Source organism: Cyrtonyx montezumae, unplaced genomic scaffold, assembly GCF_038088225.1.
Source record: "Cyrtonyx montezumae isolate F1298 unplaced genomic scaffold, pur_monq_1.0 scaffold_2, whole genome shotgun sequence".
Lineage (NCBI taxonomy): Eukaryota > Metazoa > Chordata > Aves > Galliformes > Odontophoridae > Cyrtonyx > Cyrtonyx montezumae.
In genome coordinates this window covers 24,476,612-24,503,492 of record NW_027071936.1, presented here as the reverse complement: position 1 = coordinate 24,503,492, position 26,881 = coordinate 24,476,612, and the positions used below count along the sequence as shown (strand labels likewise).

General features: G+C 40.4%; 1 protein-coding gene across 6 annotated transcripts; it reads right to left on the bottom strand.

The window, feature by feature from the left end:
- Positions 1-665: 665 nt before the first annotated feature.
- RASGEF1B (RasGEF domain family member 1B) lies at positions 666-23,326 on the bottom strand. 6 transcript variants are annotated; one of them, XM_065736621.1, is made up of 14 exons: positions 23,312-23,326; positions 14,811-14,993; positions 13,650-13,772; positions 12,665-12,802; positions 9,319-9,531; positions 9,148-9,222; positions 8,439-8,534; positions 8,165-8,267; positions 7,464-7,543; positions 5,943-6,038; positions 4,537-4,632; positions 3,215-3,338; positions 2,474-2,546; positions 666-1,681 (listed from the first exon to the last, which is right to left on the bottom strand). In XM_065736621.1, exons 2-14 carry the CDS (start codon positions 14,985-14,987, stop codon positions 1,657-1,659), a joined length of 1,419 nt encoding a protein of 472 aa, XP_065592693.1. In that variant the 5' UTR covers positions 14,988-14,993; positions 23,312-23,326; the 3' UTR covers positions 666-1,656. The 6 variants fall into 6 exon arrangements, with proteins under 6 accessions (XP_065592693.1, XP_065592694.1, XP_065592690.1 ...); XM_065736622.1 differs by lacking the exon at positions 23,312-23,326 and adding an exon at positions 23,224-23,238; XM_065736618.1 differs by lacking the exon at positions 23,312-23,326 and adding an exon at positions 22,979-23,019.
- Between the last annotated feature and the right edge of the window lie 3,555 nt (positions 23,327-26,881).

Below are 26,881 nucleotides of genomic sequence, written 5' to 3'. Positions count from 1 at the left end.
GAGAATGCTGCTTAATGCTATTTCTCCTTGAGGATTGTAGAGAGAAAGGCTGAATAGCCCTCACCTGATGACAGCTGGTGTATACATGTGTGAACTGAAGAAGCAGACTTCTTTCAAAGTCAGCCTCTTTTTCCCCCTTCACCCTAACTCACTGAATGGGAGGGCAGTTCCATAGCTGGTGCACGTGGAATATGGAATTCACTGATTTCCAGCAGTATGTGTTCCTGTTAACAAAGGCTACTACAGCACATTCTTACAGAATTCAAGTTAAATATCTGCCTGAAAAGGGATAGATAGAATACTGACTTAAACATCAACCTTACCTGAAAACTCAACAGATGCAGTGCAACAAATAGATATTTTATTCTTTTTTTTTTTTTTTTTCTTAATAACAGTGGCAGGATAATTGCAAATACCCATTTTGCCAAGTATCTGCTTATGATTAGTGATTTCACATCCAGGGTGATCTATAGCTACAGTTTCTTCCCTCCCCCCCAGTCGGTCCTTCCTAGCATAGAGTGGCTGGCTACACATTCAGAGCTACTACAAACTTATTCAGTGTGTAACACAGTGAGTTACTTCACAGAACAACATAAAGCAAAGAGCGACTTCTTTGTTCACAGATGTAGTTAGGAAAGTTAGGAAGAATCCTTGTGGGTTTTTTTTTGTTTCATTTGTTTTCATGTTTTGCATCTTGCTAACTCTGTCAAACTGGATTGTGTTCTCCATTGTTACCCTTTCAAAAACACAATTATAAAAATGACTTAAAAACATACTTTCATATTTCAACATAATTTGTACATCCATTTCTCAGTGGCCATTCTAGAAAAGTCAGCGTGTTCAACCTAATATAAGAAGGTCAAATACAGAAAATTAGAGTAACAAAACTGTATAGTAAAAATGAGAATGTCTGTAGCATGTAGTGGTTAGCTGTAAACAACTGAAAGAAAGAAAAAAACCTCTCTACAAGTTGTAAAATAGTCCATGCTACAAAGCTACTATGTTTTTTGAGCAGTTGTTTGTTCTACCACAGTCTTAATTTTTATAACTTTATATATTTTTTTAATAACTTATAATGAGTTTGCCTGCCAGCAGCCAACTCAAGAGCAAAATGGAAAAAGAAAATAGCCACCGTTACAGTGGTGGGGAGAAACTTTCCCCAGCAGCCAATTCGTTGTGTCCAGTCCTTTCCCTTGATAGCAGTCCTGACCAGAGTTCCTGGTTATCTTCAGCTTATCAGGAAGTCGATGCAGACCTGGGTTTCCACTGTAAAGACCAGTGATTTTTTTTCTTCTCCATAACATCGTATCGGCTCTGTAGAGTCCTTGTAGCAGCTAGTTCCAGCATGAAGAAGGAAAAAATATTCAATCCAGGTGTGAAATGATTCATGGGCGGCATCTGAGCTCTTCAAAGGTTTCTGTCAGTGCTGTCCTCAACCAATACTGAAGTTGAGAGTGGGCTGTGATTTAATCTCATGTATCTGATACGAGAAGCTGCCTGTTTGTTCTTGAGTTAACTTGTTTCATCTTTGTTGACAAGTTATCTCAACTGACTGCACAGTTTTCATCACTTTGAATGCCACTCGGTGTACAAAAGCATAAACCACGCCATGCCCCTTGGTGACAACAACAGCAGAAGCAGCAGCCATCCCATGCATTAGACTCTGCCCAGAAGCGTTGACCTGAAATGAAGAGGGAAACATGAACAAAACAACTATTAGAATGATGTAAATCTCCTCAGACAGTTTCAGAGTGCCTCAGATAAGGATCCTGTGAAACTGAGGTTGGCGTTGTTGCAGATCTACTAGCCCACAGACTTTCTCTGTCCACCTTGCGTCTGTGTGGAATGCACATATTATTTAATTCTATGTCTCTGTCTATGCATGTGATCAGTTTTCTCTGCTGCCACGAGCACATTTTTTTATTTGACAAACTGACATAGGAGAAGCTAAAACAGTGCCATAACAGTTCACATATCTTTCCAAAATGAGTAAAATGAAAGAGCTGACTCATCTATATTCAGCCACCAGTGGAAGCTAAGCCAGTATTTGATTCAACTTATTTTTCTCAGTCTGGGCCCTAAATCATTACCTGGTTTCATGAATATATTTGATTCAGGATGATCTTTGTGTTCTCTGAAAAACTAGGTGCAGAAAGGGATGCAGTACTTCAGAAAGGGCTGCCTGAAAATCAGATTTCTTTGAAGCTCAGAAAGTTTTTTCCAACAGTGAGTTATGTAAGAAATTAAGAAAGTCAAATACTTTTTTTGATTCCCATCCTCTAAGGAAGAGAAGGTTTGAGAGGGCTACAGATGAAAACTGCGCTCCAAGAGTTCCAGAGCGAAAGAGTGATTTATGCTGATGCTGGGCCCCATCTGTTGAAACACACAGCGTGCCATTTGGTTTTAACTGTTTGATGCTAGCTCCAGATCCTATTCTCTTTATTTATTGATGTGAGTAACCTTTGACACAAACCTCAGAGTCTTCCATCTGTCCTTCTCAATGTGATTCTCAGGACTTTCACTCTCATAGGAAGCCAAGTAAAGTGCTGCAATCACAAGCAAATATGATATATTAAATCTACTGGCATTTAAAAATCTGCTTGCCCTGGAAAATGGATAGAAGTTAGAAGATCAACAAGGCAGGCTTACATTACCCATCCCTCAGATTAGGGCTCCAGAATCCCATCATAAAGCACAACATTGCTTATAATTACATCCAGACAATACTAACATAAAGTGCATGAGAACAAAGACTGCCTAGAAGGGGAAAAAAAAAAAAAAAAGCCAGTGAGAACTGAAAAGCATGAGAGTAGAAGAAAACACTCAAAAGGAAAAATGGAGCCTAAGGCCACGATGCTTTATATGAAACCATCCAAGTCCCAGTTTCCTTTCTCAAGCAGCGCCCTTTTAAGTGTCCTGAAAGTCCATATAAATAAGCTTCAAATTATATTTACAGGGTCTGTATATCGAATCAAGTATTTTCATTCAATTTCAAGGAAAAGGTTACAGTCAATTTTCACAGCTCATGAGGGCTTAAAAAGAAAAATCTTATTTTCTCTCTTATTTGTAAGAGAGAAGCATTTTTTAAACTTTCCAGACAAAGATGTTTCAGGTCAAATTCCTTCTTCACTGGGAGGAAGCAATGACCCGACAAAGACAGAGACAAAGCAACAGCCAGTGACACTGGATCTGCAGGAATTTCAGGGCTTCTTACCATCATCACTAAAGACTGGGATGGTGAGCAAATACTGTAGAATCTTCCGATCCCTTTCAAATGGACACTCCACTTGCTTCCATGTCATAAATTCACTGACTTGTTTTGCCAATTCCCAGAACTTCTGCAAGAGTAGAACAGGAAACAAAAAAGGTGTTATATATTGTGGAGGACTATTTACTTGAACATATTTTAAAGAGCAGAGAGATCCCAGTTCCCAGGTCCAAGGCTTGGGAGCTCCCTAGATTTTAAACATGACTTAACTGAATGACTCTTCTTTTTTTTTTTTTTTCCCTCTTCTACCTGGAATGACTTTCCATTCCTCTGCTCTGGTGAAATTGTTGTTATTCATGAATATAAATAGCACATCATGATCTGCACTCAATTTCCTTTAATATAGCTGACAAGAGTTCTACACCCAACTTTCATGTTTGATGATACTCATTGTTTGTCTGTTCCACAGTGAAGTATTTAGTAATTTTCACATCAAGTCTACAGATGCCTCAACACTGACATTTGGAAATCCAGATGTTCCATTTTAAGTTAATCAACTTGAAACACTCCGTTTTCTTGCTGAAAATTGATGCCAAAAATAAAAATCCTCCATGTAGTGTGCTGATGTCACTCATTGATAAGCTCTTTCAATTAAAGTTTAACATGCCTCAAGGATACTTGTACTCTCTGTGAAAGAGACATTCCAGACCATCAAACCATCTAACTTTAGAACCAGGCTAATTAAGACTGATTACAAGAAATGAAATTACTGTAATTTTGTGTGAGTGACCCAGGTGTCTTTGGAACAAAAAGCACTTTGGAACAAAAAACAAATAATGGGGTAATCCACAGATAAGAAACATGAAATCAAAGGCAAAAGAATTATCAAAATGACTCAAAACTCCTTCACTGCTTCTATATCACACAATTCTGTGACTCACACATAAAAATGCCACATATGTATCTTGACAAGGATGAGCTCGCCTTTTACTTTTGGAGTTCAAAAGAAGACCCAAAAAAGTAATTTCTATGAGTTTTGGTTGAATATGAACAAATCTGCAACTTGAAATATTTAGACCAGCACGGGGCAGAAGTTCTGAGTTTTCCCACTGAAAACCTATGACTATTTAATTGGTTTCTATAAATGTTCAGACTCCACCTTATCTTCACTTTCCTGACTACCTCCTTGCTCCTGTGAGAAGAAACAGGTGCACTCAAATTATACTCTAGAATCCAGTGGAAGCTGAATCATCATCTGCCTTGAGTTTTCTGCTGAAGAGATTGATGCTATACAAAAACCCAACTCGGTGCCACAGTGGTCTACTTACTTCAAAATTGATGTGGCCGTTTGGAAGACGATTGGCACAACCCTCATTGAGGAAGTAAATATCTTTGATCAAGAGGCTGAAGAAAGGTATCACAATCTAAGGAAAACAAAATTACTCTCAGTCTGGTGCTGACTAAAAATACACTGCTCTACAGAGGACATTTAAGAGAAGTCAGGTGGTACAAAAGTTAAGCAAAATACCAAAACACTAAGATATGCATTATTCCTCTCTTCTTTCACAGAACAAAAATACTATGTTTGCTACATTTTGTAATAAGTGATATTCCTCTAAGAAGAAAGATCTCCCTTGGACGGTAAACTAGTCCATATAGTTTTCTTTCCAGATTTGTGCCAAACTGCTTCCATTATCTTGAAGTTTTCTTGGCATGTGGTTCTCTCAAGGTCACAAATGAAGCACTTGTTGGAACTTGATTGTTTGTGTGTCAGTATGGCTATGAGGTGTGCTTAGAAAAACAGTAAATAACTTTTGAACTATAGTTCCCTGAGTTCAAGCAAGCCTTGGCACTGATTGACTCAAATCAGAGCACTTGCTGCCGACTGAACAAATCAAACTCTTCTTCTTTGGAGAACACTGCAACATTCTTACATCCTTCAAATGATTATATTTTAATTTGCATTCAAAATTTTGCATAGCCACACATCCTTTTAGCAACTGGGAATAAAACAAATGTCACCGTATCTACTTCCAAATAGGATTTCACTGCAACATTTCACCATCTGTAAGCTCTTACTTTGAAGTCTTAAAACTCACTTTACTCTCAAAGGAGGTAGTTGATGAACAACTGCTTCTATGGGTCGCAGCTAGGAATGGGTGACTCGTCTTCACAAGAACTACAACTGAAATTCTGGATTTACATGTGACCAAATCCACTTAATTTCTCAAATTCTAATTTATTTTGAAGAGAAGAAAAGCCACCCCTGTTAATGAGTAATTTGCAGCAAGTCCAGAAATCTGCAAAAGGGGATTTTAACTCACTGTTTCCCACAAATACCTGATTCAGCTCACCATTTCCAGTAAGAAACTGTAAAGTCTATTTAATACTCAATCTAACGCTGTACAGGAAAGAAACTCCAAGGAATCTAGACCAAAGATCTGTCTATATTTCAGTTTTAGAATATCTTTCTTTCCTTAGTAGGTTTTAAAGCTTTTGCACCCAAAACTGTAAACCATTTAAAACTGAAAGACGCCCAGTGGTCTCTTTGAAGCCACCAGTTATTCTTCCCGTGTCCAGTTTGTCCTCTAGCATTTTAATAAGCACTTCTCCTTATCCTTCTTTCAGCAATTATCAGCACCTCTGAAAATCAGAATCCCCAGACAAAAGCTTACCATGCAACTTGACAAGCTTATTTCATCTCTGCCCATTGTCAAGTCATTTGTAATCATACCTTCTCTCTGTTGCTATGAGCTGTCAAGGATCTTTGGGTGGCTCCACGCAGAGCAGTCCGGTAATTATAAAAATTGCTAGAAGGGTCCATCTGATGCTACAAAGCATGAAGAAATGTAAATAATGAGCTTCAGTGAGCCAGTGTCATCACCAGACACAACACTTTTTCACTTGAGCAACTGTTCTATAAAGCGAGAGCTTTTAAAGTAGAGCCTTTTAAAGGACCGGGGCATCTCCACATCTGTTCTTTCAAGCAGAAAAGAAGCATGATTTTAAAAAATAGTCACTCAACACAAGAAGGGATTCAGGACAAGTCAGCAGCAGGAAAGCAAAGGCAGGCATCATAGACATTTTATTTTCTTCTCCATCAATAAAGTAGCTTGTCTTTAACTCAAAAGCCAAAGTTGTGAACTAATATAACAATGGGTCTCAGCAGCAGTATTCTGCATTTCCTATGTACGCAGATTTCTCAGAGCTGACTCAGCTGCAATGGCAGAAGGTGAGGCAGCTAAACCTGATAGTGGTCAGGATGACTGTACAGATCACGAAACATGTTCTTAACCAGGAGAGCCCAGCCTGCATAATTAGTTTGAATGAAGTAGGTCTGTGACATTAAGAGCTGATAAAGAGCTTTGCAGTCAACCCTGACACAGAAAAGGTCATCTCCCACCCAAGGGTGCAGGAAGCAAGTGTGGCTACAACTGTCAAGTTTTAATCCATTGTCAGAGCACAAGTCAACTCTCTTGAAATTAATAAACACCTCATGCTTGTGTCATGAACATTACATTGTCTCTATATTGCTTATAGAGTTAAACAACTGTCATTTAGACCAAGCTAATTAGGTTTTAAATAATTTCCTGAGTAGATAAAAAATTCATGTATTTCTGTCTTTACACAATCTTTGCCAAAGGTCTCTGCTACCTGAAACTAATTGGCAATCCATCAAGAACAATTTCACTGAATGGACAAAGCAGCCACCTCACAGTTAAGCTTCATTTTCTCTTACATATCTACCTTTCAAGAGGTTACTTATTTTAATCATGGGACTGACATTTAGAAGGTGGGTTTTGGAAGTAAAAAGACAATTACTTCCATTTACTCCTTCCATGTTGAAAAAGAACAGGTCAGCTGTAATCACAACCTCCCTTCGGGCAGTTGTAGAGGGTGATAAGGTCTCTCCCGAGCCTTCTCTTCTCCAGACTAAACAACCCCAGTTCCCTCAGCCACTTTTCAGAAGACTTGTTCAGATGCCTCAGCAACTTCACTGCCCTTCTGGGACACACTTCAGGGCCTCAATGTCTTTCTTGTACTAAGGGGTCCAAAACTAAACAGACTTCTCAAGATGTGACCTCACCAGAGCTGTGTGCAGCAGGACAGCGTCTCCCTGCTCCTGATGGCTACACTATTAAGAGCAAATATATACTAAATTAAACTTGCCATAAAGCAGCCAAACTTGCACTTCAGAGCAGTTGAAAGTAGCATTCTAACAACAGCCATATCTCCAAGTATTGATTGAACTTACCTCAAGAATATCAAATTTGGCTGTCTTCACTTTTGCCCATGTTTTCTTTAATCGAGAGACAGGACTCATGTTCATGCCAGCTGGATATAGAAAAATTGTTGGAACATTTTAACATCTTGGAGATTTTGAGATTATTTAAGGCTGTTAAGTATTTCTAATGCAAAAGAGCTACTAGCAATACATATTTTCAGAAGTCAGACTTCTTTGTTGAAAGACCAGTGGTAAAAACACATTGGAAACAAAGATCAGCATGTTTTGCAAAAGAAAAGCTCTAACAAAATACTATAACATGATTTCATGTGGTCCTGATAAACATGAATAAGTAGTAAAAAAGCTAAATTCTCTCAGCTCTACCTTTCACACATTTAATTGAAAATTCCATGTATCTGGGAAGCTTTCCCATTTCAAAAAATACTCCCAGTAATTTTCTACCAGTTATAAAGGTGTGGAATTTTCAAACTGCTCAGATATTTGTGGTGCTAGAAATAACATAGAACCTCTAAAGAGCTGCAGTAAAAACTTCTGTGATGTACACTAAAAAGTAAATAATTTCTTACGGAGGTAATACCACAATATCATTTAGCAGTTTGCTGCCATTTCCCCTCCCAACTGCACCCAAAGAAGCAGGCATCTGTAGAAAGTACTTCACTTCATTTACCCAGAATGAAACAGGGACAACACATCCGAGGACGCATACTTACAAATAATAGCCATTAAGGAGTTAAAGTTCCCAATGTTAAAACATTCACGTGCCACATCAATGAAATATTCTATCACTCTTGCTCTGTGCTTCTTTTTCACAGGCTGCAAGAAATACATGTGCTTAAGATTCTTATCAGGAAACAGCACTAACACAGCCCCAAAAGAAACAACACCCATTCCTGTCCTGAGAGGAGCTAACATCACCACAGCAATAAAGACTCCACAGTTTTGATGTTTACACAAAACATTTTAGCAGAAATAGTCCTTGCTCACCATACAGATTTCTGTTGCAACCAAGTAACTGAGCCTGTTAAACCATTCCACATATGCTTCCAGGTTACGACTCTTCTTCCTATCTCCATAGCAGTTCTGCAGAGGAAAATTATCAGTTTTTACTACAATATTTGCTCAAGAGGGACCTGTTAGCTGAATGGTAATTTTAGTGTTAGCTGACATCCTTTCATACAATTTGAAGAGCATAAACAATCTTGAAGACAGTAGCCAAAGAGATAACTCTAGCAGTTAGCTAAAAACACACATCTTTGTCTTTTATCTTATGCTGATGTAGAACTCACTGCCTGCTTTTTTTTAATGACTGCTCTACCTTCAGTTTAATAAAACGAAGAGCAGGTATTAAAAGTGACTAATGTGAAAGCCAGTTAAACTCAGCTTTGTGCTGTAGATCACAAAGGTCACTGGAAGAAAATATTCACAGGATTAAGTTTCCCCTTAGTCTAAGTAAAAATAAATAAATAAAACAGTAAATGAGTTAGACTGATGCAATTTGTTTGCTGGGTTCTGAGGCTCCCGGAAACATGCTCCAGGAAGAAAAAGCATTGATGAAATAAAATTATTAAGATGAACACTAAAGCATGTTCACTTTAAAGTTTGCTTCTGCTGGTCCTTGTTTGCAGTTCACAGGGCATTTCAATTTAGGTTGTTACATGTCACATTTCAGAGCTGCTCCAGATCTCCTCATTACCTTGTCATTATCCAAAGGATCCTTCTGTACAAACGCCTGGACAAATTCTTCTGGCCCAATATAATTAAGTCTCTCCTAAATAAAACACACAAGCAATCAAGTCAGATCCTCCGTTAACTTGCATTTCAAAAGGAGGAGGATAAAATCACACTGGAAAAAATAAAAACTCACAAGCTCTATGTGTGTCAGCTGCTGAGCTAATGTGTAGGGATCATTGCAGACAGTGATTATGTCCCTCTGGATGGACTGTGGCTTGGTCTTTAAGACTGTGAGGCGATCTGTGGATGCTGCATTGATTTTTGCAAGTACTTCCTCATACTGGCTAACAGTCGCGAGTTTTCGAAGCAGGTTCTGGAGGAGCTGCTGGACATTCTTACGATACATCTGTGACATGAAACAATCAAGAGATATTCTCAAGATGGAAGACAGTATTAAAATCTGCATGACACCAAAGAGGACTGATACTGATGTAAAGCTCTGTAACAGATCCCCCCACACTGGTCCCTCTCCCAAATTCCTGATACCAGCCTACAGCTATTGATGGAAAATGTAAGTAGTTGAAAAAATGTGCATCCAAAACCTACTGGCAGCAAAATACTGTGTGATCAAATGCATGAACTTTTCCCATATTGTAATGAATTCAGCCTTCTCTCCACAGCTGCTATAAGTATTTCCAAATTTAACCAAATAAACAGCACTATTTTGGATCAAATTCATTCTTGAGGTCAGTAGTGCTCAACCAAGTCTGAATTCTGCTTGTTCTGTGGTAAATAATTGCATTTTGGTTTCTATGTGTTTTGATTTTCTATAGACAAATGTTCCTTATTGGCCTTTTTCCTTTCCCAGCTTTTTTTTTTTTTTTTTTGAAGTACAATGTAAGATCTTTATGAAGAATATTCCTACTCATCTGCTAAGTGACTGAGATAAAAAATGCATCCAAACCTCTTTGGGTGAATATTGGCTTGTTTGGAAATCACCTAACAATCAGTGGGTTAATCTTCAAACAAAACCAATGAACCTCATCTGAACTGATAATGAAACTAGGTAGGAAAATGATGATTTTGTGAAGCTGAACTACCTGAACTCTTGTGTAGCATGACCAAACAGAAACAAGGCAACTTGAGCTCTTAGCCTGAAATATCCTATCCTGTTCCTTGAATTCTTAAATGAACCCCTCTTTCCTGGTAGATGATGCTTAAAGAAGTTTACATTTCGGTTTATTTGGAAACCTTATGACTCCTTACGACTAACTTGTCTCTTAGTTCCTACATCAATGCAACAACAAGAGCTGTGAAATCAGGATTATCACCATTAAATCTTCCTATGCTCTAGCCTATTTTATTTCATTTAAATTTAAGCTTTTTTTTATTTTTAAGTACACCCCTCTCTATTTGTACCATACCTAGCAAGTTTTGTAGCTGCTAGTAAAAGGAACAACACTGATATTTAATTATGTTTTAAAACTTTTGTGGACTGAACAGCACAGGAGTGGCTTTGATGTGGCTTTGCATCTACCCATCAAGTGTTTTTCCAGAAAAAGACACTGAGCAGCATTTTCATGGAACTGATCAGGTAACCAGAAGCAATGACTGATGTGAAAAACTTCATGAGGCTTAACTTGAAACAAAGGTCAGATAAATAGTAAGAGACTAGAACAATATCTGGAAATATTTCACAACCATGAACTCTCAGGACACAGCAAGACAAAAATGTCAGGAATTGAATGAAATATAGAAATCAAATAAAAAATATATATTTTAAGAAATTAATAATCATGCTTCAATATCCTACAGATTTTTTTGGTAGAGCAATCTTAATGTTGTGAATGGTTTTAGCTGGATTGTCACTTGTAGCTCTTAACAGCAGTGGAGCACAATAATTCAGAAAGTGGAATAGTAAGCTACAAGTAAAAGACAGGTGAACTGTAACAGGCTACACTGATTTATCTGTATGCTTCAAAGTAATAACTCACAAAAACAAATCCAAGCAATTCACAGAAAAGTGGGGCCAAGGAAGTTGCCATTTGCTGTTACACGCAGTTCACAGTAAAGCATGTCAATTTACTGCTTTCTCCTTTACTCCCCAAACACTTGCTTTCTCCCTTATTGCTCTAAGGGAAAACTTGGAGTCACAGACATGCAGCATGGAAGCTAGAAAAAATCTCTAGCTCCCAGTCAGAGTAAGACTGCTGCCCACAGATCATTTTCTAGTAGCTTGTCAAGCTTCTGCCTTTCTTTTCAGTACATGATCTTTCATTTTACTACTTTTCCTCAGTCTGAACATCAGTTCTTTATCTTGCTATTAAAAGAATACCAAGAAACTGCAACATTGTGGGAAAGATGCCCCATGGCGAAAGCAAACCTACCCCATCTACAATCCAAAATCTCCTTTAGAGATATCTTGCAGTAACTCTAAACTTGCATTTGCTCTTTTTCATTTATACTTCATACCACATCTCAGTCCCTTTATTTCTCTTCTTTTGTTCCTCCTCCCTTTCACAAAACAGAAATATATTTCAGCTTCCAAATCGTTCTACATTCATTCGTTTCCACCCTTATTTACAGTCTCTCAAGGTCTTTTCAGGCTTTGTCAGCACTCACAACTCCTCCCAGTAGAGCTTACCTACCAAAGCTTGTTAACAGGCTGTTTGATGCCTTGTCCATATCATTATTTAACAGCTTATGTATGTAACATTAAGCTGAGGAAGGCTAGAAACATAATGCCATTTAGCAATTGCTCTTTGTGTTTACAGCTCTTCCAAATGCCTCTCCAATGTCTTTTGCAATCTTAATGTTGTGCCAGCTACACTTGAGATGCTTATCAAAACATTAACTGCCTTTCCACTCAGTGAAAATAAGCCTTGAATTTCAGTTGAGTTTATTTCACTCCTTTAAAGAGTTTACTTCACTATTTAAAAGACAAGTACCAATTAAGCAGCAGAGCATTTCATAAGACCTCTATGAAACTTTACTTCAGCCTGAGAACTGGCACTTAGAAAAAATGAAGTGATTTCCTCACTCACCACTTTCAGAGGAAGGAATACAACAGACTAAGTCCTTTAAACACAAGATGATTCTTCTTGATCCAGTTTTTCTTTCAAAACTTTTTCCCAAGCCTGCAATAACTATTCCACTGACATAAAGATCAGAGGCCTGATTCAGGCAAATGCTACCCACACCACACAGATAGGGATTTCCAAGTGTGCAAAACTTCCTAATTCTTTCAAGCAAAAATATTAAAAATGAAAAATATAATCCTCCACAAAGTTATGCGTGTCTGCACATTGTGTGATTATTTCATGGTTTTAGGGATGGGGTGAACCCTGCCTCTGCTTTGAAGAGGATCTGCTTTTCCTATAGAGTTTCTTTTTAGATTAGGTATGGGAAAGCACTTTTTGCCTTCAAGAACCATCATAACAAGCTAGCTTAATCTCCCAGAGCCATACCATGTTATTAACAATAACAAATGTGCAATATCAAAGCGCTTTGTCCAATAACTTTGTTCAGAGGCAACTTACCTCATCACCACTGGCTATTCTTTGTGCCAACTCCTTTAAGTTTCTCATCATTCTTTCGTCTCGAAAATCATAGGGAAATGTCTCTGTCCATTCTGTCAAGAGCTGCAGGATTTTTGGAGCAATTTTTCTTATTCGGTTCTAGTTCAAAATACAGAGGAACATTACGTGGAGGAGCAATACACAACACAGCTAACCCAAAAGAAATAGAATTCCTTTCTGCAGGATACAACAAAGCGTAAGGGTATGAAGGTCAGTTAATTTTTTAAGCTTAACTTAAAACTTCATTGGATTACAGGCCAGAGTCAATACCCATTAAGACCAATGAAAAGACACTCATTGGCTTAAATGTGTTGGAAAGTAGGTCCCAGGTAACTGGAAAATCTTAGAATATCTATGTCCACGTGTTTTCCCTTTGATATTAGAATGTCACAGAGCAAGACATACATTAGTGGTTCCATAATTTATGGCTATCAACTATCGAAGTGGTAAGCATCATTTACCACTTATGTATGTATGTACAATACATCATAGGGAAAAGCCAGGGCAAGGATTCAAGTATCTTAATTTAATCTGTGTTATTTTCTACTGGCTAAGAGGTTCTATGACAACATCCACATTCTGTTTCCTTTCCACTATCTATTATATGAACGCAAGGAAAAAAATGCATTCCCATGCAAGTGGCCAGCAAGCTAAGCCACTCCACAAAGACTGAAACAAGAATGCACATGTCAGTGCAACTCCCATTCATGCGCTTAATTGATTTTTCCAACATTTTGACACTACACATTAATATGTTTGAAACGCTGAAACGAAAGCAATCATTGCAGCATGAGTCATTAACAGCCATCGTTTTTATTTCTATCCCTTGTATTGGTAAAATACGAACAGTGCAGCAGCAGCAACATGCAGGACGGGCTGAACAGTGTGGAGATTTCCCAAAGATGTTAGTGACTAAAGGTCAGATTCTCAGAGCAAATGATATTACCTTGTCCTGGCCAGGCTCACTTAGTCTCTGTTGCTCAATGCACAGATGGCAAACTTTGGCCATAAGCTCATATGGATGCATGAATAAGCGTGAACTGAGAAGAAAGGTGAATATGTATGTCCTCTGCAAACAAGAGAAAGATCACGGGGTAAATCACCATCGTTTTGTATTTTCTCAAAATCTACTCCTGACAAATCATTTTAGTATCTGCAGAACAAAACTGCATTTGGCTGCACCAAGTGCTATTACTACAGCAATAATCTCTTAATTGAACACTTGCCATTGCTCCAGCCTCAGTGCTGTGCCATCATGCTTGAGCCAAATTAGGCAAGATTAAACCAAAATGAGGAGGGCTGGGCTGGTTTAGCTCTGCTTTTGTACACAGTGTTCTTACAATCCTAGTACTTGAAATTACCCAGAATCTCAGCTCATCTCCCTTGCTCTGCAGTACACCTCTGCAAGAGCCAGTGCCCTATGGCATAAATCTTCCTAGCCTAACGAGAGAACGAAATTCATGCTACAAGTCCAGTCTACACTTACAGATATTGTTTGTTCCCATGTTTCTCTAGATAAAGCTATCACTCTTCACAGAATGTTTAGTTTTACAGAACAAACAGTAACTCATTCAGGGACCAGCAGAAAAGGTTCCTTATTTTGCCTTGGCCTTCCATATATAATTATTTGATCCCACTGTGAGATGCATATTCAAATTATTCAGTCCACTCCCCGGCTACTAGTAGTTTAGCATTTATGACACCCATCACAAAATCTACAATGTTTCAGTTCTCAGAGCTTCAAATATATCATGTTTGACTAATCAGAAGTAAGTAGCTTCATTTTGAAATTTTACATTGAGCTTTAATAGATAACCAGTAGGTTAAGGACAGTTCTGTCTTGGAGCTGTAAAGGTCCTGTCTTGGAATTGTAGATTCATCTATGGAATCAAGCAGAGTTATGTCTTCAGCCACAGTTTTTCAACAAAAAGTGACATAACTCATCCTTCAGACATCCCGTCCCCAAGACCTCCTGGTATCATTCTTCTTTTCTAAAAGATATATTACAAAATTTCAAGGCACACATGCATCTGGACTGTACAAAAACTTGTAAATGACAGTTGTTCTGTTCTCACGTCCAGTTTCTGTTCCAACATCTCATACTTACATCAGGATAGTAATCTACATTGGGCACTAAGTGCTGGATCAGAGCTTCCAGAGATCCTGACAAGAGGTTGTTGTCGTGGTAATAGAGCCCTCCACAGCCATCCTCTTTTGACTGATACAGATTCCTGTTGTAGCCGCTGCTGTCAAACATTGCTGCAAAGGGAGGTGTCTGTGGCATCCTTTCCTGGAGAGAGACACACACAGAAGAGAGAATTATCAAAAGGTGTGATGGTGATCTGCACTCAAATGATGGGATCATAGTAAAAATTAAAAAATAAAAAAAAAAAACAAGAAACATTATCACATCTTGGGTCAATTGCACACAGCAGTAAGAGATAATTCCTACAGAGCATGTCTGAAAAAAGCTGTAGTGCCCCCAAGCCACTATTGTGAGTGCAGATGCTGTTGCTTTTCTTTCCATTGTATCAAATCCTATTTGTGGAAAAGGTTCTCTAAAGCTGCAGACCTCAGCAAACCTCACTCTGTAAAGGCACCCAATTCTGTGAATAACCCCAGTGTAACAGCCTGGAGATAAGCAGCACTCTGCCATCTGTGTGCTCCCAGCTCACAACAAAGCACTTTGCAGAGAGAGCTGGGTAGGGACGAGAAGCTATTAAGTTATTAGCTAGATTCCTGGGGACCTGAGAGCCAAAGCTTCCCTGATGCTGGCAGCGTGGCTGCACAACAGAGGCATTCAGAGCAGCACAAGACCAAGGGATTCAGTGAGTAAACAGTAAGGGAAAGCCAAACTCCACTGCAAGGACAGAGAGAGGGATAGGAGAGGAGCTCCTGCCCTGCATGACCCAGAGTAATCCGCTTCACAAGATGCCAACAGAGATTTGCATCAAAATCAGAGAGTGTGTCTGAAAAGTCACATTAGTTACTGTGTGCAGCTGTTCAGCCAGGGAATTCAGTTCCTGCCAGCCTGATGAACTAGGGAGAAGTAAATCATAGGAAGGAAATATAAAGGAAATACATGTTACAATGTTAAGAGTGCAAGGTGCAGGACTGACCAGGAAAGGGACTCTTCAGCAGGGTCTGTTTTGACTGGACAAGGGGAAATGGTTTCAAACAAAAAGTGGGGAGATTGAGTTTGGATATAAGAAAGACTTTTTTTTACAGTATGAGTGGTGAGGCACTGACGCAGGTTGCCCAGAGAGGTGGTGGATACCCAATCCCTGGAGACACTTGAGGTCAGGCTGGATGGGCTCCGAGCACCTGATGCAGCTGATCCTGTTTATTGCATGGCAGGTGGACTACGTGGCCTTTAAGTGTTCCTTCCAACTCCAATGATTCTATGGTTGTACGATTTTGTATAACCATCACCAAACAGCATAGAATTAGGTAGTAACTGACTTCACCAAAGGCTGAGGTGATAAAGCAGTTGGGAAGAAGCCCCCACTTCTACCATACCACTAATTTCTGGCACAGTAAGAACCGAAACAAGCAAGAATCGCAAAAAGGTCTTTTCCAACTTTATGTTCACATGCACACTACATATTACTCCTCACTAAAATACCAGATTTTCTGTATGAAAGCAGCAGGCAGTGCATAATTCTAATAACTAACTCCTGAAGGGATGAGACCTTTTTGAAGTTTGTAGTCCTCTAGCTCTTAGTAAAATTACTCCTATAACTGTACAGATCTTTTTCTTTTTTTTTTTTTTTTTTTTTTTTTCAGACAAAACTACATTTGAGGCACAGAGAGACTGCTAGAGCCTGAATCAAGAGAAAAGAAAAACATCCTCAGGCCATTTACAGATATCCTGAATCATAACACTAAAATAAAATTTCAAAAAGATGGCCCTGCAAGGCACATATTGGCTTACTTGTTTGCTGTCTATTTCTGGAAGCTGCTGGATGGAGATTGCTCAGTTCTGCTTCAGCGAGATGCCAGGCTGCACTAGGGAAGAGATGTTCTGTATGCCCCAGGTTTGGACTCTGAGCATTTCACTTGTAAGTGAACAAGAGCCAGGACACGTTCTCCATGTGATGAAAAGGGATGATATCAAAGTGTGACAGAGATAAATATAGCACAGCCAACAAGATGATTCATACAACACATGTGGCTGTCCAGCAGGGTTTCTCAAGTACCTGGACCCTTTTGCTGTCTCTCATTTCATTTATTTCACCTCTTGTTTTAAAAGGAAAGAAGTGTAGGTTTTTATGAGTTATTATTATTAAATTCCAACTTGATCTGACTTGAAGGAAAGAGCAGTAGAATAATTTCCTGGCTCCACAAGTGACACTTTCCTGTGATGGAGAGGAGTCAGTAACTGTGCATTGTAGAAAGAGAAATAAACAGTTTCCACAATCAGTATCATTATGGACAATGTGACACCTTGGACCCTAATGTCCAAGATCACTCTGACTTCAAACAGCATTTGTTATGTGACTTATGCACACCTCCTTATACAATAACCTCAAACGTGCAATCACATCCCCACAGAGCTGCTTTGGCATACATGTCAGAAACCCCAAACCACAAATACAGAAAGATTACTCTCCCCCAGCTATTCTTAAAGGAGGCCGTTATAAACTTGGGACATAGGAAAGCAAAAGACAATGAATCTTAACAGCCTGTGCTAAGATGGAAAAGCACGAGCAAAATGGAATAAGCCTCGGTGCAAGGTATAGGAATGAAGCCTGGTTTAGGAGTTCAGCAGCAACATCCAGTCCTAAGTATTTCAAAAGAGCTGGTGAAAACTGTACTGCTTTTTATATACTGATCCAGGCTTCCCAGAACAAAGCATACCACACACAGAGGCCACCCTTTGCATTCCATAGAACCTGGGTGTGTTTGCTCTGTTTACAAAGCATCTGAAAGGTGAAGTGAAATCCTACAGCTCAAACTATTATAAAGATAAGAACTCTGAAAACTCCTCAATCAGCATTTCATACACCTTACTCATGGAAACCATCATGAAATGGTTCTTGCTCAAATTTTGTTTCCTGCAATTCTTCCCTAACAGAACTATATGGCAAAACAAAAATATGACTTCAACTTACAGCTCCTTCATCTACGTGTTGTCCTCCTGAGAAATATTTCAGAAACACTTCTAATTAGCTGTATCTTTTAAGAGGCTGGCACAAGAAACCAGACTAAGCTTCGAGCCCCTTCTTCATTTTCACAAAAACTTTAGAGGGCAAATAGTTTTGTAAAGTTCACCTAAAAACTGCTCAGAAAACAACAGGCTGCAAATGAAAAATGTCAGTAAGCAAAAACAAACACAAAAAACCCAACAGACCAGGAAGTGGATTGCAATAAAAGGCATTTTCCTCCTGAAAGCAGAAAGGAATGCTTTCTTCATTCTTTTTAAAAATAGAGCCAGCTGATATGTGGGAAGGTCAGATGCACTGCTGCTGACTGATAGCTCACGTATGAGAACTTTGGCACAGTAATTAGACAGAGCCTGAGTCACTCGAAACTGAGGCTCTAGAATCCTAGGAGCACTAAGCGTTCTTTGAATTTCCCAGTCTGCAAGGACAGAAAATGGAAGATAACCAAGAAGCTCTTCCTGGTGCTGATGTGCTGAAGGTCTTCACCTCAAGGATCAACCCCCCTTGCACCCTTTATCTGTGCTCTGCTTTCATGGGGCAGAAACAGCAGTGAGAGCCCCTTTAACATTTTTCTTCCATTTTAGCTCAAGACAAGACTGGTTCTGCCATTAATGCTTTTGTTTCAATATGTACATCTCTTTGACAGCTCAACATTCTGCTTTTTTTCCTGTGTTAGAGGAGAGGTTTAGAACATGAGCCACCCAAGTATCTGTTAGCAGTACGATGGATTTACACAGCAGGAATATGCCACAAGCATCTAAAGAGTCTACAAAAGTTTAGACCACTGCACACTCCATGGTGATTCCTATAAAGCTCAAGTGATTCACAGAGTGAATTAAATGGAAAAGCATGCACAAAGGCATCAGACCGGCCAAAGCATGACATGAAATACCACCCATCTTTAACAGCAGACAACACATGAAGCTACTCCTTCTTTCCCAAATTTACAAGTAGACAGCTGGACTGAAATCAAGTAAGTTTCAGTAGATAACCAATGCTGGAATCATGTTTAAAAAAAAAAAAAAAAACACTCTTTTTTAATGTTCTAAGATATATTTCCTTATTAAAAAAAAAAAAAAAAAATGGACTTTCTTTTAAACCAAACCAATGCACAAGTTGTATATGTATGCTTCAGTCCTAAGCGTTACATTTAATTCAGTCACATATCATCAAGCAAAACAGACATTTTAATGTCTGTCCGACAGAGAGCATTAGGAAATCAGCTGGAAATGCTGATGGCAAAATTCAGAGCTTTGAAATAAGAACACAAGCATACTTAATGCAAAGAAAATTCAAGCACACTACTAAAGCCTCCTACTTTCTTTTACTTGCTGAAGCTGAGAGAGGTTTTTAGAGGCACACTAATTGCACCCGGAGAAGTACAGATGAGTATTGCCTATGTTCTATTTAGACTACTGAATATTACAGCCGTAAAAGTCAAAACACTGAGGAAAAGAAGAATACCCATGAATCCCACCTCTGTACGCAGGCAGCTGCTCACCAGTTCCGTCAGGCTCCCTCCACCAGCTCCCTACAGCTCTACGGGTTGGATCAGCTATCCATCAGCTGAGCTGCTCCCCATCAGCTGATGAACTCGTGCAGCTTGCAGTCAGGAGTTTTAAGGAGAACCAACAGCAGCAATGATTTCCTTCAAAACATCACGTTGAAAACAGTGATTCAGCAGGTGATTCACAGTGGCTCAGCTGTCAAGGAACGGAGAGTGGGGTGGGGTGGCCAGCTGGGAGCTGATGCCATCCCTGCTATGCCAGGCCCACTAGTGAATCAGAGCTCCAGCTCTCCATCATTTCCATACCACGCTTCATGCCTCCCACAGGCTTCCAACTCAGCCTCTGCTCTGTTCTTCATGTAAGTGAAGAAACAGAAAATTGATGCTGTTGATGGAGTTAGGCGTGGCCTTCCCAACAGCCTTGGGAGATACAATCCATTTTATGTGATGAGCACATGAGCCTCCACAAGCCTAACCCACCTCAGATGACCGAGGCCAAAAAACAGACTTTCATCTACAAGGATCAGTGGCAAAGAGTGGATCTGAACCAGCTCACAGTGATAACAAGCTTCCTAACTATCTGTTTACACACACATCCACAAAAAGCATCATTTCAGTGCCCAGACTTGGCAGCTGAGAGCCCAGATCTCCTTCTGGCTCTGCTAAAAACCCCTCACGTGGTTTTACTGGAGTCACTCAGTTTCTCATTACCGCATTCCTCTCCTTGACAGTACAAAGAGGGATTAGTGTGGGGTTGCCTCCTTTCATTAGTTTCTAAAACCTTTTTGCAAGAGAGCACAGAAGGTGCATCACAGTGCATTAATGCAGGGAGCATAGTTCTAACTATGAGCATGAAGCTGTCTTGACATGGTTCCTTCCTCAGCCTCATCAAAACATCACAGAATCATTAAGGCTCGAAAAGACCACTAGTATCATCTCATCCAGCCCATCACCATGACATATTTTGAATTCAAAAGTTGTTTGCAGACATCCAGGCTTGGTCTTATGCCAAAACGTATGGCATGCTTAAGAAGAGAACATCATCCCCTTTCATAACTATAACAGACAGCTAGGTTGTAATTTACAAGCTCTAATTGTGTTAAATAAGAGTATGTATTGAAGTTTATTTAACTGGTTCTACCTAAAACCTCATTATCAAATGCCACTTTTCCATTTAGTGACACCTGATGTTTCCATGAATCGTACAGCATTTTTATCAGCAGTTATAGACATACAGTTGCTTAAAGTAATCTGCGTAGAGTTTCTGCTGATTACAAAGACAAACAAGCAAGCACACCTCCCTAAGTGTATGCTAAAGATAAAAAGGGATGGTCCTATTCTGGCAGCTAGGAGCAAACACAGTTCTTCATCAAGCCAGCAGTACTTGCCTGATATCTCTGTACCTTGGCTAGGTATCAGACAGAGATTCTAGAGCAAAAATGGGTCTCAGTGGAAAGTGGACCCTTGGGCTCTGCAACCAATGTGTTTCCTTGCCTTCGAAAGGTCTGCATCTTTCAGGTCAACACGCAATAGATATGGCATTTTGCAAACACGCACCAGCTTATGTTGTGAAAGGATGCTCATAAACACAGTTAAAGAGCATTCCAGTCTCTGAAGGATGCGTATGGGAGGATCAACTCACAGCCCTGATGGGCAGGTGCCGTCAGGTCAGCTTGCTGCTTTCAAGCAGAAAGCCCGTGACCTGGTAACTGGTGAGAGCAATTATCTCCAAAAATATCCCACTCCCCAATCTGACTCAAGCATATTTATCCTCTGTCTTATTGGTTATGAATCTCAGTGCATCGATGCACTGAATGAAGCTAACTCAGAGCGTCCCAGGCTATATTCCATTGGTGTGTGACCTGGTATTTCTGGCCCTACTGTCAAATGTGACAATGTGTAAGCAGAATACCTGGCCCTGTGGGAGGGGCAAGTTACACAGGGAACATTTTACTCTGGAGAGAAGATGCATTTTAATGAATCAAAACCAAAGTATTCTGAGCACGTGGATCTGAGTCATGTTCTGCTATTTTAGGGCCACGCAGGAAAACTGAGCTCTATTGTTTTCATGATCCCATCCATTTTCCAATTAAAAAGGTCAGCACACTTGAGCGCAACCCACACGTGTTTGTCAAAGTAGGGATTTGAATTCTTTAATGCTTTTTCTCATGGCAGCTGTAATAGAGGATAAATTAACACCAGCTTTTGTCTGGATGTAGTCTTGGCCCCCGGTTGTAAAACATGGAATGATGGAATCATAAAGGTTGGAAAAGACCTCTAAGATCATCTTGTCCAACCACCAACCCATCCCACCATACCCACTAACCCTGTCCTGTCCCTCAGTGCCACATCTCCATGGCTCTTGAACACCTCCAGAGATGGTGACTCCGTGGGCAGCTTATTCCAGTATCTCACCACTCTTTTGGAGAAGGAGTATTTCCTTAATTCAGAGATTCGCAGAATCATTAAGGTTGGAAAAGACCTCCAAGAACATTTAGTCCAATCATCAACCCGTCACCACCATGTCCTCTAAACCATAGATCTTTTTTCCTGCTGCAGCTGCACTCTGGAACTTTTGTTAGCAAGCTCATTTTGTAGCCAAGTATTTTTTAGGCGATGTGGCTCAGTCCCACAAAACCACACCAAGCAAAGGCCACATGTCAGTGCATGCAGACTACACCTGCACACCCACCAACAGTTTGGAAAGGATTCTAAAGTTCTGCCTCTGTCACTGAAACATATTTGCTCCATTCCAGAGGAGAACGTTTTTTCTGTACTGTCCAAATGAACAGCAAAAACAGTAGACTGAGGAAAATACAAATATGCTGAGTTAGACAGAATACGTTTTTCATTTAGGAACACTGCAAAAATATACAAAGAAATAAACAGCTTAGATCATCTTTACCTCCAGAACCCAAGGGTTGTCTTGTGATGACTGTACTTTAAACTAAATCTCCTCTGACAGCTCAGAGCTGGAGCTTTGACACTAATCTCTCCAAATGGGTGAGAAGGATCACAACAAATGAAAGGAGCTCTACAAAATGAACAGGGATGCAGTGGGAAGAACACACCCATGCCAAGACTGTGTTACCACAAACTCATCTGTTTCTAAGTCATCTCGCAGAACTCCCACCACTTTTTCTACCCTCGATGACTCTGTTAAAATCAGAACAGCTCAAAGAAACACCGCTCCAGCACTGCAGCACAGACTGACTTCAAACTTGTGATGGTTTGACGGTTGGACTAGGTGATCTTAGTGGCCCTTTTCAACCTTCATGATTCTATATTCTAAAGAGAGAAAAAAATTCAAAACCCTCCAATTCAGAAAGAAAAGCTCTGCCAATGAACTATATGATGCTTCTTAAGCCTCTTCTCTCTCTGAGACACCTAGTGCTTGGCCATCAGAAAGCTGAGAGCCACAAAGCATCCCTGCCATTAAGCAGAGAGGAGCATCTTCTGCCCTAAATGCTACTTAACTTTCATAGCTGATCAGAGAGCACCAGTTCTACTGAGATTTAAGCATGAAGCTTGGTAGCAACTTTTCCAAGGTGAACATCAAAAACAGAAGAGCCCAGATAGCAAAAAGCAGCCGGAAGCACCCACCTGCTTGATACTGTCAGCTCTAAAATTGTAATACGATATTTACAGCATAAATTGGCAACGTAATCCACGCACAGCTCCTTCCTGCCTTCACCACCAGTTAAACAAGCGTACGAAAAGAAACTTCCAGGTTTTCAGCACACAATCCTTCCCGATGGGAATCCAATTCCTGACACACCAGCCCCTGGTCAACCGGCACCTGATCCATCAGCACTTTCTGTCAGCTTTCACAAAGAGCTGGGTCTCACCTCCGGCCCCCACCTGCCGCAGCATGGTGCCCCGCACCGTGTCCCACCCGTACCGCAACTACAGACGTACACGCTGCTCCGGACCTACCTGCAGGCGGCCGCTGCTCCTCCTGGAAGACGCTGCTCTCCCGCGGCAGCGGGGCCGGCGAGAGGCGGAGAGCCGCAAACCTCGCCCCGGCGCCTCCGGGCGGAGCGCAGCCCGGCGGTAGGGAGCGAGGGAGGAGGTCCAAGGCGGGGCTAAGGGAGGGCGAGGGATGCTGCAGCGCCTTGGTTGCCGCACTGAGAGCTGCTCTGCCTCTCTCGCCGTCCCCACGGCATGAGGGGACGGGGCTTGCCCAGCATCCTCCAAATGAGTACCATAGGCTGGATCAGAGCTCACCATTTACATATGAAGCTATGTGTAAGTATCAAGTCTCTCACCAATGAAAGAAAAACTGTCCCAAGGATTGTTAAATGCTTGTAGACACATGCCTCTGGCTGCTGTTTCTGCATGAAATGGCATCATCCAGAGCTCCTTCAGCCAGCGTTGGAGGCAGTTACACAGTCCTACCCATCTGTACCTCCCTTTCTTTAGATCATTAAGGCTGGAAAAGACATCTAAGATCTAGCCCAACCATCAACCTGTCCGCCACTTGTAACCACTAACCACATCCCTCAGTGCCACATCTCCACAGTTCTCAAACACCCCCAGGGATGGTGGCTACCACCTCCCTGGGCAGCCCATGACAGTGCCTCACCACTTTCTGAGAATGAATTTTTCCTAATACCCAACTTGAACCTCCCCTGGTGACACTTAAAGGTGTCTCCTCTTTTTTAGTGATCCCACCAGCAGCCCTGTCTCCCTCAGGATGCTTCATTACAACATTCCCAGGGTTGTTAAATATAGCAAATGGAGTGACACTTTCACTTCTGATAAATTTCAAGTAAGGGTGAAAAAATAAAATTCAGGTAAGGGTGATGGAGCACTCGCACAGGCTGTCCAGAGAGGTTGTGGAGCTTCCTTCTCTGATTCAAGACCCTCATGGACACCTACCTTTGAAACCTGGTCTAGGGAGCTGCTTTGCCAGGGGGGCTGGAGTGGGTGATGTCTAGAGGTCCCTGCCAACCCCTACGACTCCACAATTCTGTGAAATTCATTCTCTAGAAGGAAATACTTTAAGAATCAGTTTTTAAAATAATTGATCTGGCTAGCTAACTCATAGTAAAGAGACTCCTGTACCAAGGGCCTTTGCCCACACAATCAATCCCCTTTTGAGATAGGGTCTTGGCAGACATGCTTGCAACTTCCCAGAGCATTCAAGAAGTGACATGCACATCCTGAACTTCAGGATTTGCACCAACACCCATCCTGACCCTCTGCTCAGCGTCACCATGTGATACAACAGAATGTCACCTGAGTGTAATTTCTGCAGAAGATGACACAAGGCCAAGTCAGAGGCCCCAGCAGTCACACAGATAGTTTTGTCCTTTTCCCAGTTTGACATATGACAGGGGATGGTGCTGCATATCCTCCCCGGGCTAGAGCAGAGCCCAGTAATGGTCCCAGCTCAATTTCCTGTCTGTAACAAGTTTCCCAATGCAATGCTCTATTTAATCTTCTTGCTTCTTCCCTGCTCACCTTACAAATCTCTTTGCCAGCCAGTGCTTGTTGGCATACGTACAAGAAATTTCTGAGAAAAAGATCTAGATTTTACTCAGATAAAGGATTTTCCATTTCTCCTTTTGCCTCACCCATAAACTACATATTGATTTTCTCCTCCCTTCCTCTCTTGTACTTTAAGACACAGCCTTTGACTTTAAGCAGAAATACCCTTTCTGAAGTAGAAAGTGGGCTTGCCAGCAGAGAGGGCTGCCCAAGGGGAGATGTGAGGAGCCAATGCAGTGATAGTGAATCAGAGCTGCTGCAAAACTTGCAAGTGCTACAGCATTGGGCAAGCAAGGCAATTTGTCTGCTGGCCTTGCTGCAGCAGCGCAGGCGGTTATGAATAATTTGGCAAGAGTTCAGAGGAGGTCACAAATTGCAGGAGGAAAGAGAAACACAATTACAAGTCAACATGTCAAACAAAGGACATGCCCAATCTGGATTGCCCAAATGCTTTACTTATTTATGCTTACTATTTTTATGAGGTACTGGTCACAGTGGCGATGCATTAAAGAAATCAAGCTCAAACAAAATCTTAAAAAAGAAAACAACCCTAGATGGGAGCTAGTTATATTAAATCAACACAGACTAAATGCAATTACTGTGCAATGTTCTCCTGCAACGCAGACCTGAGTCCACAGCTGGATCTGCTGGCATCACAGCTGGCAGTTATGCTAGGGTTTAACACAGACCCCTTCCACTGTTGTGGAAATATACCACAACATCAAATAGCAAAGCATGCATCTTCTTTGTCCTTGGGATTGAGAAAATCTGATCCAAAGTCGCATCTTATCTCCGCTGTTAGTACTACTATAAAATGCATTTTTCAAGGAAATGTGACAATTGAATATGAAAACTAAATGGTTTGCTTTAAAAAACCTGCCATTTTAGGAGACAAGACATTTTTGTATCTAGTAGATATTGGTAATCCCTCAGTCAACAAATACATGCAAAATTTCCATGCAGGTCAACTGTAACCAGGCTCCTGACCATCCCAGAAAGTGAGTTGGAACACCAGTGCTGATAACTACTGCTGAAGAAGGTGCAGTCCTAATCCCCAAATTTCAGTGCTTGCATAGAATGGAGAGGTGTTTTTTCAAGATAATTTAGATTATTTTTCTGATGGCTGCTAGTTCAACTGATAAGTTTCATATCAACATATTCTCTGAAAATATCTAGTGTTTCTCCAAGGCTTAAGAATTAAACAGAGAATGGGAAAAAATGAATAAAATCTAATAGTAGTTTCTCGACATTGTAAAATGTGAGGAAATGAAACTTAAGAAAGGTGACCATGCCTGGAAATACTGACAGTAAATACTGAAATTTTCTAACTCTGTGTAATTTTTGCTGTGGTCCAACTTCCACTATGTGTGCAATATGAAAATATCAGCTCAGCTAGCTGCTGGCAGCCTACTTCAGCTCCAAAGGAGCCATCAAAGAATGAAGAGAAAATGGTTGATGTCCGTTCTTTTTATATTTTAATGCTTACTGTTGTGTAAATGTCTCAATCTCTGCCTTGTGGTTTGCAGCACTTCCCTGCATGAAACAGGAAGACATCAGGTTTCATTTAAGCCATCTGTTTATTCATATTGAACTTGAACTAGGATCATATTAAAAACAGATTACCAATCGCTTAATAGCTATTAACACTTGCCAAAACTAACCTGTGGTTTTAAATGAGAGGAAGGTCAAAGCAAATGAAGAGTAGCATTTAACTCACTGCAGATAAGTCGGTGCATAATATGCATTTGACATTTTTAAAAATACTCACCAGAATCCCATACACAGCATATTATTGATGCAGACCGATGAAAAGGTTTAGAGTTTGAATTCGTTTATCTCAAATTCAAAAGTAAGCACTAATCTGGCAATATCAGCACACGCATTCAAATCTGTGTGCAGAACTCCTGCTGAAATTGTTTAGACATCTGTGCCAGAGGAAAACATTTGCAGAATCTGATACCAAACCTCTTGTTTTGGTTTTCAAAAAGCTGCTTCCAGTTTAATTTAGGATGT

Bases quoted from the DNA above. Each gene is read 5' to 3' on its own strand.
- RASGEF1B (XM_065736616.1), bottom strand. From the start codon at position 15,068: ATGATCCCATCATTTGAGTGCAGATCACCATCACACCTTTTGATAATT. The intron at 8,268-8,438 runs GTGAGCAAGGAC...TATTTCTTGCAG, and splicing joins TTGCAACAGAAATCTGTATG to CCTGTGAAAAAGAAGCACAG. The intron at 6,039-7,463 runs GTAAGTTCAATC...CATGCTTTGTAG, and splicing joins CCAAATTTGATATTCTTGAG to CATCAGATGGACCCTTCTAG.